At 40.3% G+C, this 12,505-nt stretch overlaps 1 protein-coding gene across 2 annotated transcripts; it reads right to left on the minus strand.

Annotated features, from left to right (window-relative positions):
- Positions 1-484: 484 nt before the first annotated feature.
- On the minus strand, positions 485-11,864 carry LOC141600131 (DDB1- and CUL4-associated factor homolog 1). Of its 2 annotated transcripts, XR_012524196.1 has the most exons (15): positions 11,456-11,853; positions 11,106-11,187; positions 10,909-11,025; positions 10,651-10,829; positions 9,734-10,556; positions 9,511-9,608; positions 8,668-9,091; positions 7,173-7,775; positions 6,912-7,091; positions 6,297-6,821; positions 5,927-6,037; positions 4,182-4,300; positions 2,523-4,077; positions 905-1,670; positions 485-594 (listed from the first exon to the last, which is right to left on the minus strand). XR_012524196.1 is itself a non-coding variant. In XM_074420316.1 (14 exons), exons 1-14 carry the CDS (start codon positions 11,620-11,622, stop codon positions 987-989), a joined length of 5,667 nt encoding a protein of 1,888 aa, XP_074276417.1. In that variant the 5' UTR covers positions 11,623-11,864; the 3' UTR covers positions 485-986. The 2 variants fall into 2 exon arrangements, 1 of the variants encoding a protein (XP_074276417.1); XM_074420316.1 differs by having other exon boundaries at positions 485-1,670; positions 11,456-11,864.
- Between the last annotated feature and the right edge of the window lie 641 nt (positions 11,865-12,505).

Below are 12,505 nucleotides of genomic sequence, written 5' to 3' on the forward strand. Positions count from 1 at the left end.
TTCATGAACTAAGTATATAATTTATTAATGTAGTACATGATTAATTAGGGTGGGTGAAATTAGAGGATTATGGGTAAGTGAAATTAGAGAGAATAGTTTAGAGAGAGGTTAGAGAGGGGAAATGAGAGGGGTATAATTATCAATATTGTACTACGATGAGTAAAATGCGTACTGCGAAAATCAGCACCCTTCTCATATTATGAACATTTTTCACCCAAAAAAAAAAAAGTTGAACATGTTTTTTAATAACCAAGAATTTTAGGATTAAAATCCAATCAATAATTTTGATTTTCAATAAGCGTAAAATATTTAATTAGCAATTTTATTCGTAAAAATAAGATGTGTGGTTAATTGCACATTAAGAAAAATTTATGGGATTGATTTGCTACATTTATAAGTTGAGGGACTTGATTGCACATAATATCAAACTTATGGGGTGGATTGCTATATTTCCCAATATATAATTGAAGAACCAAGGCAAGCAGGAAACCAAGTTTGACTAGCAAACTATTGATGCCATCTTTTATGCAATAAAAAAATCAAAATTCCTTTAACAGTGACTAAGAAACAACAATTTCAGGCCTAGTGTTTTGTCTTTTAGGGTGTGTTTGGATAGTAAAAGTGGAGGGAAAGGGAGGGGAGGGGGAAGGAGGGAAGAGAAAGGGAGGTAAGGGAACTAGGGAAGGGGAGGGCACATAGGATGTGGGTGTTTGGATACCATTTACTTTCAAATCTTGCCTATTGTGGAGAGATTTTAATTTGCCTTAGAGGAGGGAAAATGAATTCCTCTAAATCTCTCCCCTCCATTTCTCTCCACCCTCATTTGCTATCCAAACAAAGAATTTGCAATCCCCTACTCTCCCTCCCTTTCTTTTTCCCTCCAATTCCCTCAATCCAAACACACCCTTGGGTTCTTTTGAATTGTGGTAAACCTATTATACACTGTTCCACAAAACTCACTTTAGTTACAATGACTTGAGTAACATTTAGAGATAATCTCCGTCTCCACTGCTGAAAGATTCCATCGTGTCACTATCATCATCATCTTCTTCATCACCTTCTCCCACAATCTCTATTCTCCCATCAAACCCTAATCCATCCATGAAAAAGTCACCATCTTCATCGTCATCATCATCATCATCAGGGTCGCTCCCGTTGTCATCATTGCTCATGTCATCTGCGTCACTGTCACCATCTCCATGAAAATCAGTTCCTAAAATAGGATCTAAGTCAATGTCGTCTTCATCATCGTCGTCATCCTCATCATCCTCACTCTCCACATCATCAGGATCAGAGTCGTCATCTGGCGGCCTTCGGCGACCAATCTCGTAAACTCTGGCCGATGAGAACATTTCATCTTGGTCATCCATGGTTACCAACCCGACAAAAGAATCAGTTGGCTCCCTTGCTAAGTCAAGAACACAACGGTCCACGGGAATGGTGGCAATATCAGAGTAACTGACAGCTTCCAATGTGCGGAAAGCCGAAAATAGCGGGTGTTTAGCACGACGTGTGTGGACAGCAGACATAATGTCATCCATGTTCCTCCTTAATATTGCATAAATAACATCCCCCGCACTGTTAAATGTAATAACTGTCTGGTCTAGAGAAGGTACACTTCTAAGAAGCCTGAAATTCCTTAAATCCCACACTTCGGAGTTTATAATAACCTGTCACCATATGTGCAAATTGAATGCCGTCAGGAATTATGAAGTAAACAAGGGGAATACTTCCATACACTCATCTAGCCATATTGTATCAAATGTTCAAAAAATAAGACGATTCACAGAACAATTTTGTACTCCCATTATCCCATTTATATCGTCCCCTCTTCACTTTGATGGTCAAACAATGTTAAGAATGATATTTTCTCACCATATACAATGACTACTACACCAACAGTTTTTAAAGAATCAATGAAGTTATCTTTGATAAATCAAGCTGAGACAGATTTATTTACAAATAATTGGTTATTAACCTCCAAAGTCAAATAGAGATAATATTAGCAAATGCCTAGCTCCAGCAGCAAATAGCACGAGGGGACATGGCAAAGAACAAAGGCGTACACTTCATGCACAAGAGGCCCACTGTTTGTGCATACAAATTTGTACTTCTAATACAAAATCATAGTGCAAAAATACCATTTCTTTTCAATTTTTAAGACGGTGAGTACGAAAACAAACTAAATCTAGGCGCTGACGGAGTGCGCATAGGGAAGGGCATAATTAAACTAGATATAAATGGGAAAGTGCATACTAATGTGCTTTGTTAGGTGCACCTTGCACTTAGAAGTTAGAACTGGACGGGTCATTCAGTTCGGTTTCAGATCGTTTCAGATCGGGTTAAATCGGTTCGATTTAAATATTTACTTTATTTTCAGTTTCAGGTCGAGGGTTCGACTTTATTTTGCCAGGTCTACTTGCACTTATGCGCACTTGAGGTGCGCTTTTTGAAATTAGATATGGACGTGGATCTTTACTCATTTGACAATATGACCTTTTAAACTAAGACGACGGACATACCTCATTTCCAGCAGGATGGAAACCACCGCCACCATAATCTGTGAATTGATCAAATCGATGGACTGGTCCCGAAGCTCGTCTATCCCACAGGACCCCATTCCAAAGTAACATTGTATCCGATGGGCTAAAGTGTACGAGGGAGTACGCATGACCCCGACCCGAGGGACCAGAAGAGGTGTCTGACAATGTCTGGTCTAACTGGTGGGTTTGTATGTCATACAAGAGTATTTCCCTCTGGGAGATTTCAGTGGGCAAGGCCGCGAAATGAGTCCCTGTATTCCCAAACCTAGCAGCTCTGCATGTTTCAAAAGATTGAACTGGCCCTCCTGATATTGAAGATGCGTCCCAGAGCTTCACATCAAGAGAACTTGACGAAAGAACAAGATTGGTTCCATCTACAGGGTTCGACTGAACAAGTATTACAGGAGTCTGATGGCTGATGCAACTCTCTAAAATATTATTGCTACTGAGGTCAAAGATTTTGAGCTCACCCGAATGACCCCCAGCAGCAATCTGAGATGAGCCTCCAAGGAACGTCATGCATGTCAAAAGGGCGGCGGCGTCATCCCGACAAGTTCTCCACGGCCTAAACCGACTGTAAACGAACTGGCGATCCTTCTTACTTCCATGGACCCCACTATACATGCTTCGAAATTCACGCGTAACAATGCGAGCAGTCACATTAGACGGAGCGTCGAGGCTTCGTCGAGGTTCGGGACATACATGAGGATGTAACAGAGATAGGGGAGGTAAAGTGGTTATGGGAGCAGGGCACTGACGATGTTGATGCTTCAAGTACTGAACAACAATAGAATCCAGTGTTAACCTCTCTGAGCTGGCAGCCAGATCAGCACCATGATTTTCATCAAAATTTTCAACCTGGCCAGCAGATGGTGTTTGCCGACTGTATAAATCCTTAACACTAGAATTAGGAGTAAAATATCCAGGGACATCGCTTAAAAGACTTCCTTTGCGTCCATTGGTAGGAGTCTGGAACACAGGAGACTTGAGTCCTTGATCACCAGCATTCAATCGCTTTGCTGAAGATGATATAGCTCCCTCTTTTAGATCTGTTAACTTTCTTTTCAACGACAAGACTATTGGCGTTTTCGTAACCTCGGTATCAGCTGTTATCTCTGAAGTAGATGCCGATGGAGTGTCCAGAGGGCCCGCAGGTGGCAAAGCCTTTCTTGAGCTACTCTGGACCTTGCTTATCGAAGGTGTTTGGAACTCAGTCGATGCACGGGCTTTTATTCGAGAATTAAAACTAGGCGAGAAAATAAGAGGCTTCTTTAAGGAAGCCGATAAATCACGATTTGAGAGGTCCTCATTCTGTGGGATCACCTTAGAACTATTGAGAAATCCCGCAGGAGTCCGCCCAGCTGGCCAGTGAATTTGTACGGAAGACATTTCTTGGACAGAAGCATGGTGAGCAAAAGATGAAGGGAGAGACAAGGATGGCAAAGGAGTCAATTGAGCCTCCTTTAATAGTGTAGCAGCACTTGAAGATAAACCACAGGCTTGTAGATGCTCATGCATAAGCAGCAAAAGTTCCCTGCCAAAAAGAAAAGAAAAGAAAAGGAAAAAAAAAAAAACTAAAACATCAGAAACTAAGTAGTTATCCAGACCACCAGATAAGAGAACAAAAAGTTACCATACCTTGAGTGATATGTGATGGGGGTAGCAGCAGCTATAGCAGCTCTCTCAATACGTCTCAAAGTGGGGGTAGCTGCATCAGTAGCAGCTAAAGTGCTAGCACGACCTGAATTCGTTACGATCTGTGAAACAAAAGAAGAAAGATAAGCATCCAAGCTCACAGAGCATATCAGACAAACAGCAAAACAATGTTGGCTTATAATATATGAACGAATAGGAGGACCACAAGATGTGTAGGCAATCAAAATCAGAGGACACGAATACCATTCAAAGTATGTTTAGCACAAGAATAACAAGCTTGAACATCAACGACACGAATGCAAAGATGTGTAGAAATGAAGACATAGGCCTCTCTAGTGATCATTAGTATAAGAAAGAGTAGGGGTACAAATCACCAGACCAATTGTTTAACAAGAAGTTATAAAATTAATATGTTAGGAGGTTTTCCCTACTAAACGTAAAAACACACATCCAAAGCAACACTAATTCATGGAAACACAATTAACACATTAGTAGTCATGTTTCATATGTTGATTTACTGCCACAAGCTAACATTTCAGCACAACCAAGAATCATAGTAGTTCGTATTAATACCTCAAGCAACACATCAACTAGCCACACAACATGGTCTTAAGACAATATTAAAAGGATTTTCAGATTGAAGCAATGTTGTTATCCAATCCTACAGGGCTAGCGATATATGGCTGGTGAGCCAACATCTGGCCGATATTTGACCAATACAGACTAATACACCAGTATTACACTGATACAGTCAAGATTAGATTGATATAACCAAGATTGTCAATAAAGAAACTAGATTAACTAAGCCACAAAATCTTACTACCTCCTATTCTGAGTTATCTTCCCTATTTCCTTATTGGGCTCAGTCATCTTATCTTCCCTATTACCTTATTTAGACATATAATAAACCCCACTATCTTTTTTCCTCCCTGGAACCTCATCTCAACCCACCCAGTCCCAGATCCTCTCTCCTTCATTCACAACCTTTTCTTGACTGCCCACCACCTCACTTCAGCCCCAACCAACCAACCCACGACCAAACCACTACCGCTCGGTTCGCCTGACCACCATCATTACCCCTCACCAGCGACGCCAATAGAAACCACCTTTACCCCAAAGCGTTTGGTTTGCCCAACTACCACTGTTTTTTAGGGTTAGAATTGGTGTTTTGCGGGTAGTTCATGACAAAGTGTGGGCTGTATCGAGGTGGTGGGTAGGAAGTTCTGGGCAAGGAGCGCGTTTTACGGCTATGTCGCAGGGTGGAGGGTTTCGGCGGTTTTGAGCTGCATTGGTGGAGTTGGTGGCGTGTTAGTGGTTGTTGGGATGGGTTTGTGGTGGTTGTTACTGTGTTGCACTGTTTTTTTTGTTTTTTTTTTCGGTACAGGTATAGCACTGGTTGTGATTAAGCAGATGAATGGTTGGACTGTTGTGTGAGACTACTAGACTAGACAGTTGACAGGCATGTGAGGGGTGAGGATAGATATGTAACTTTGCTACCCATATTATTTTGTGTCTACAACAAAAGGGAAGATATATTATATTAGGGAGTAAAATGTTCGATCAAGTGATTATACTACACTTTCAGGATCCACACCCGTGAATGCGAACATGACTGTACTTTGCTTGTGCAAGAAGATGGCTAACACCTCATGACAAGCATATTTGCAGTCCTTGCACAAGACCACTACACACATAACCAGAATTGCTTGTAAAAGTTATAGCCATACCGCAATCAACTCTATCGCCGCCTGCGTTAGCTCAGTTTGCCAGCGATTCTGCTCAGTTCCAGGTGTCTGACTACCAAAATCTCTGATTAGTTCAGATAACTTCTTCCCAACCTATGAAAGCAGAGAACAAAATGAGACTATTATTGAACAAACAGTATTACACATTTTCCAGAATCAGAATACATAAGATCACTCATAGGTATACTAACAACAGGATTACTATGCACAATATTGAATGTATTATGTTTTGGATTCAATTTTATTATTTGATCCATTCAACTTCTAAACTCCCAGCCATATGACAGCAAGATTAAAACAAAGTTTAATCAGCAAAGATTTGTCTGAGAGAGAACTAGAGAACTGCTTATACCTGAAGTTTAGTCAATATGTGCGCGATTGTGTCATCCCTTGCTAAACCGAGTAAGACACGACATGCGAGAGCACGCAAACAATCAAGAGTTGCTGGGGACATCACCACACGTGTTTGAAGGAGTTGCAAAAGGGACTTAATACCATTGTTGGAACGGACAGCCTCTCTTGCATGACGGTACCCTTGTTCCAACTGGGCAGCAAGGCCAGCACAACCGGCTCCCACGCCCAAGGAAATTCGACGATCACCAACTAATCCAGAGGTTGTGCAGGAAGCAGGACTTTGTATGTTACTTGCAGATGAAACTCGTTCCGCATTACTAGGTTCACCGAATTTTTCCTTCAATTCACTCTGATTAAGCAGAGAAACAGCTCGATCAGACACATTTTTATCCTTGATCTCTGTCACAGGAACATTTTGGGCAGAGACCAACTGTTGAGCCTGAGCAAGAAGCGGCGATCTATTACTGATCGATGGCGGAGGGCAAACAAGGTTGACCAACACATTTAGTGCCTGCTGAATAATCTGACAAAGATAGAAAAATAGTAAAGTACTGATTCAGTTGCAACAAAATTACATTATAAAGTTCTTTGGAAATACAACATATTAGCTTACATCAGGGTCCAGATAACCAGGTCCATTAGCTGCCTCCAAAATAACAGCTATCCCAACACGATTATTGCTTAGTGTGGCAGTAACAATTAACTTCCGACTATATGGTACCAATGTAACAACATGCAAAACTCCCAATGCATATTGAAGCAAGTCATGGAGATATCGCTCAACAGGAGGAGCCTATATGAACAACAATCAGTTAGTACGACCAATATGTTCAAATTTTTAAGAATTCAGTTCTCAAAGGGAAAAACTAGTAACCTGACACAGCTCTAGCATTGTCACATGGCCATTACAAGCTAGAAACTTGTCAACTGCTGGCCATTTAGCTCTTACTAATGCAGGTCCGAGCTTCCGGTCCTTTTGTATCTGGAGGAACACTGCATCCATTGCCTCATTACTTATATCAAGAGGCTTATATCCAGCTCTTATGCTTAGAGTGTGACGAGCAGCACTTCGATTGCTTTTGTTTGGACGGATGCTGTCCACAAGCAACAGCAGCTGTGCTCTAAAATACTGTCGCAAAGCAACACATGTGTGATACGCTATCTGTTTCTCAGAAGACGTCAGAACATCACCATTTGGTCGATCATTCCTAATTGCTCCAGAAGCAGCAGCACCCAAGGTTCCAGAATTAACCCCTAACCTTACGGAAGCAGCCTCATGTAGAAGGCCAAGTACTTTCTGCACACCATCCTGAGAATCGAAAGCATCAAGAACAGCTCGGAAGACAAATGCGGCCGCAAAGAACAAAGCTGCGTTTTTTCTAGCCTGCTCTTGCTGGCACTGCAGGAGCTGAAGACTCAGCTCAACCACCTGGTTAATTATTTCAGAAGGCAGTGCACATACACGTTCCATAATTCCCTGAGAATAGATTCAGAATCAGCACAGCATTGGGGAAGAAGACAATCAAGTTTCAAAAATAACAAAAAAAAAAAAAAAAAAAAAAACCCACATTAATAGGTAGTATCGATGTTACTCGAACACTTTGTTGCTCAAACAGTTGAACACTTGGCCACCTTGTCGCGTATCCGACACGACTCATGGCTGACAGTCTGACACAACATGACCACTTGACAAGCAAAGCCAAAATCAGACATGACACCACAGTTGAGATTGAACTTTTAACAGTCTCAAATAAAATCAAGAAGTGAAAGGAAAAATGTATAGAACATTTTAACGAAGAACAATGAGGAGAGAGACGTGGGGAGGTACGGGCCAGATTAAAGCAAAGGAGAGTTAAACTTCCTCCCTTTTTTTTTCATGAATGTAGCATGGGTAGTCTGGATACGTGAGAGTAACGTTAAACTTATTAGAGCTTTATTTTTATTGATTGTTCTCTTTCCTGGGTCTACTTGATAGACCACTAGTTTATAAAGCAACTCAATATCATAAATTCTATAGAGAGATTAACAAAGAGAAGTATTGAATTTTTTACTGTATTACGTAAACAAGTCGTGCCCGTATCTACATAATTGGTCGAGACACTTGTTTAACCACAAGTGAATGTCACTTCTCCTCGGTAAGTCAGAAGACTTCGAGTTGCATCCGACAAGTATCAGCAAGTTTGACTGATGTGGCGTAGCCTTGTTTAGAAGTATCCAACACAGTTAGATGTCCAAATGTGGAGCTTAATAATTTTGATGAAAAATCCAGGCCCAAGATGAAGTGCCATACTAAGTCACGACTGTCCAGTGTCATATGCGAGGCAATATAAAACATAGGCTATAGACTATAGTGCACAGCAGAAACTGACCTGAAGAGAGCCAATGGTAAACAAGCAGGAAGAGAGGCCAAAGAACGTCTGCATGACTCGTGGCACTTCAAGCAATTTTTGGATACCACCTCGATCCACAAACACTGCAGCAAATTTTCTATGAGCTGCCAAGGCGCAAATTAGCTTCAATACATCAGGCAGGAATGACCCAACTTCTGATTCCTTTTTATCCATGGAATATTGCAGCAACAAAGCTATGCAGACATCTACCCCCTTCTCATGCAACACAGGGCCTAAAACTTCGACATACTCTCCAAGGATCTCAAGGCACTGAATGCAAAACTTCTCTCTCTGTCGTGCAAGAAAGTCACTATCTGGAATAGAAAACTCTACACCATCCTCATTCCCTTCTGGTTCAGCAACTTCAGCATTCGGTAAAACCGCATTCACATTATCAGGATGCCTATACACCATACAATTAGACATTTATGGTGCGCCATGACAAATGACAATCCTATCTAGCTGTATCAACAAGGAGTGATAGCTTGACAAAAAAACAAATACTCACTCAGTCACTCCCCTTCACAAAGATTTTCCACATTTTTTTGGCCACTTCACAAGGATTTTTATAATTTCATTTATTTTATTTTTTGGTGAAATTAAGGACCGCATTGTACAAACTCCTAATTAAAAATTTCAATATTACAAGAAATGCCATCAAACGCCTAATTAACAATTTCAATATTAAGCACCACTTATACTGTTCTAATACTCTCACTTATATAACTTAAATTGTTTTAGTATTAGATTTCTTAAAACGAAAAAAACAACGTGGAACGGGAGGTAGGATGCTATTTGCAAATCTTAGATCGAAGACAGTACCTGGAAACTTCGGTTGCATTAGCAGCATCAATCACTGTAGAAGCTGCTCTTGAAGCAGCCAACACCGCCGCCTCTTCATTGCTGGTATTTTTAAACTCCTGCTCATGTAAAGAAAAAGAAACTTATAAAACACAGCTAATTTTACAAGGAAAAAAAAAGGATTCCCACTTCAAATTTTCAAAGATGGGGGATGTTAGGAAGATGTTCCATGGGGTATACTTACGTCAAAAGCTGCACTTTTGACCAGCTCAGCTGCAGCATCGCCTGCAGCTTTAACAGCTTCCACAGGTGCGTTGGCAGCCCTAGCTTCAGCTTCAGCAGCTCTAACAGCTGATTTCACAAGGTCTGAAATGTCCTTTGTGGCAATTTTGCACTCCTGAAAGCAGTCATCAGTATCTTCTCTTTCAATCACAGTAACTCCAGCAGTTTCCCTAGACTTCTTGTTATCCGTGACCCGTTTCCCTTCCAGACTTCTTACCAAACTCCTGTCCTTGCCACTACGACCCTGTCCAGCACGACTCCCTGACCCAGGAGATAAAAGAAGTTGTTCAGACTCTGTACTATTTTCAGTTACCCTGGCCTTCCCTCTAGATTTCATCCACCCACGGTTAACTCTACGCCTTGAAGGGTCATCTCTAGAGCTTTCATCAAGATCTTCATCGTGAATCGATCTTCCAGGACCACTTCTATCCATCATTTTTAGCGTACCATCATGTAAGTCCCGAACATGCCACCGGTTGTCATCATCGATATCTGCGTCATATAGATCAGCTTCTGTATCCAATCCACCATTGCTTAGATCCTCTAAACCACCATCTTCTAATGTCCTAGAGTCATCTAGCGAAGCAGTATCAAGAGTCGGTCGGAACCTGGCACGGCTTTCATCTCTACTTCTTCCACCTCCAATAGAGACATTTTTAGTCTCAACCACATGACAAGGGTCTTTTTGAGTAATACTTGTCTCCCCCAGGACCCGATTACGAAGATAACGCATCAGCTTTGCTGAAAGGCCAGACGTCAAGACGTCTTCAACTACTTGACTACCACTGCAAACATTCACAAAGAGTCAATGTAAATACATAATTGTTAGTGCAAGAACAGCTCACAATACGAGTTTAAGTATTAAGATATTGAAGATACCTAGTTAAACATACAGCAAGAAGGCCGGTAGCATAGGTCTTACGCATATCAAAATCAGAAGGTTTATTTGCCCCAAATTGACGTTGCCATATGCCACCATCATTAGATGATCTGGCAGTGTCATCCAACACCCAGTTTTTAATATTCTCTAAGACATCTTCTTCAAAGACATGGGGATACTGCATGATACAGCAAATTAAAAAAAGTGGGTATATTAAATTCCAAAGTAAAGCGGAGGTTAGATGTTTATAAGATTACCATCCAAGTCAATGAACAGCTAAGAAGAACCCTTGCTGCAGCAGCCTGGACAGAGATTGAGTGTCTAGAGTCTGATAGAAATTTGGATGATATCAATTCGAAAAAATCATCATTTTCCTGAAGATGAAAACAGCAGTTTAAACAAGTGGCAAAAAAGTAGAAACAGAAGTGGAGATGAATGAAAGTAGAGTCCTTACTCGGATAGAATTACCCAAGCGTCCAATAGTATGCGAGGCACGATTGTTAGTAGACGAGGAATTATCGGATTCTGTGATATACCTGCATGAAAAAGCGTAAACATAGTCATGGAAATGTTAAAAGTGGTTTCGGTTGGCAAAAGAGCATATGGCCATACGAATATGAGCACCATATATTAAAAGCAGCCGTGTTAGAATGAAAACAAGAGTGATTATTTTAGGGTCTACCCAAGTACTAACAATTACCCCCTCTCTCTAAAGCGAGCCCTAATTATATTGCACCACCTCCTCCAATCTTACCTCTATAGCACTTGTGAAAATCAAAAGCATAAAAAAATAAAAAGAAGAACCTGGATTCATGGAAATGAAGAAGAGAAGCAAGGGCATGAAGGTGTTTAGGGTTAGGGTTATCAGCGGAATTAGTAATTAATTCCATATACTTTTGCGCCTTCTCTATCACCACTTCTTCTTCTTCTTCTTCTTCTTCTTCTACACGCTCTTCCATTTCACTATTCATTCTTTCTGTTTTCGTAATTATTATTCTTCGTCTATGGCTGTGTGTGTGTGTCTTTCTCTCTCTTTCTCTTTCTCTCTCTCTCAAATTTCTGTTTCTCCTCTTTTATTTGTATTTTGTATATATCAACAACTGGAAGAAGACGCACACATTGATTGCACTTCCATTTATATTTCTACAAGGGTTTTGTTTGAGAAACTTCCAGCCCCAATGCTCAAAGCCGGAACTTCGTCTACTTGGGACACGGCCCGCCCCACTATAAACCTTGGGTTCAAATTAACGCTTCGCCTTTCCCATCACATCAAACATTGGCCCACTTCAATATGTTTTACTATTAGTTAGGCCCGGTTCTTTCTGACTTTTTAGAGCTGAATTGAATTGAATTGAATTGAATTGAACTGAACTGAATTGAATTGAGCTGAGCTGAACTGAGCTGAACTGAACTGAACTGAATGGAGTTGAACTGAACTAAAGCTGATTGGAGCTGAACTGAACCAAAATAATAATAATAATCAATCATCAATCAATACGTATATATAAAGCAGAAACTTTTCGAGCGATATTAGAGAGTCCAACTTTTTTAAAATTATTATCATTATCCTAATAAGTGTAGATCTAGCTTTTTCCTCTTAATAATTTACGAGAAAATTATCCTAATCGAAGTAGATCTAATAATTTATGAGAAAATAATCCTACTAGAAGTAGATCAATTATTTATGAGAAAAATAATACTAACAGAAGTGGATCTAATAATTTATCTATTATTCTTTACTAAAATAATAATAGGAAAATAACTTTATAAAGAATATTTATTTTAGAAATATTTATAACGCAAAAAAGGTCATATAATAAACATATAAAAGTGTTAAAATTGCATATTTTATAA

This window comes from Silene latifolia, chromosome 9 (assembly GCF_048544455.1).
Source record: "Silene latifolia isolate original U9 population chromosome 9, ASM4854445v1, whole genome shotgun sequence".
NCBI lineage: Eukaryota > Viridiplantae > Streptophyta > Magnoliopsida > Caryophyllales > Caryophyllaceae > Silene > Silene latifolia.

Coding starts and splice junctions, on each gene's coding strand:
- LOC141600131 (XM_074420316.1), bottom strand. CDS start 11,622: ATGAATAGTGAAATGGAAGAGCGTGTAGAAGAAGAAGAAGAAGAAGAA. Junction 6,038..6,296: donor ACATATTGACTAAACTTCAG/GTATAAGCAGTT, acceptor CTGCTTTCATAG/GTTGGGAAGAAGTTATCTGA. Junction 1,671..2,522: donor TCCATCCTGCTGGAAATGAG/GTATGTCCGTCG, acceptor ATATGGTGACAG/GTTATTATAAACTCCGAAGT.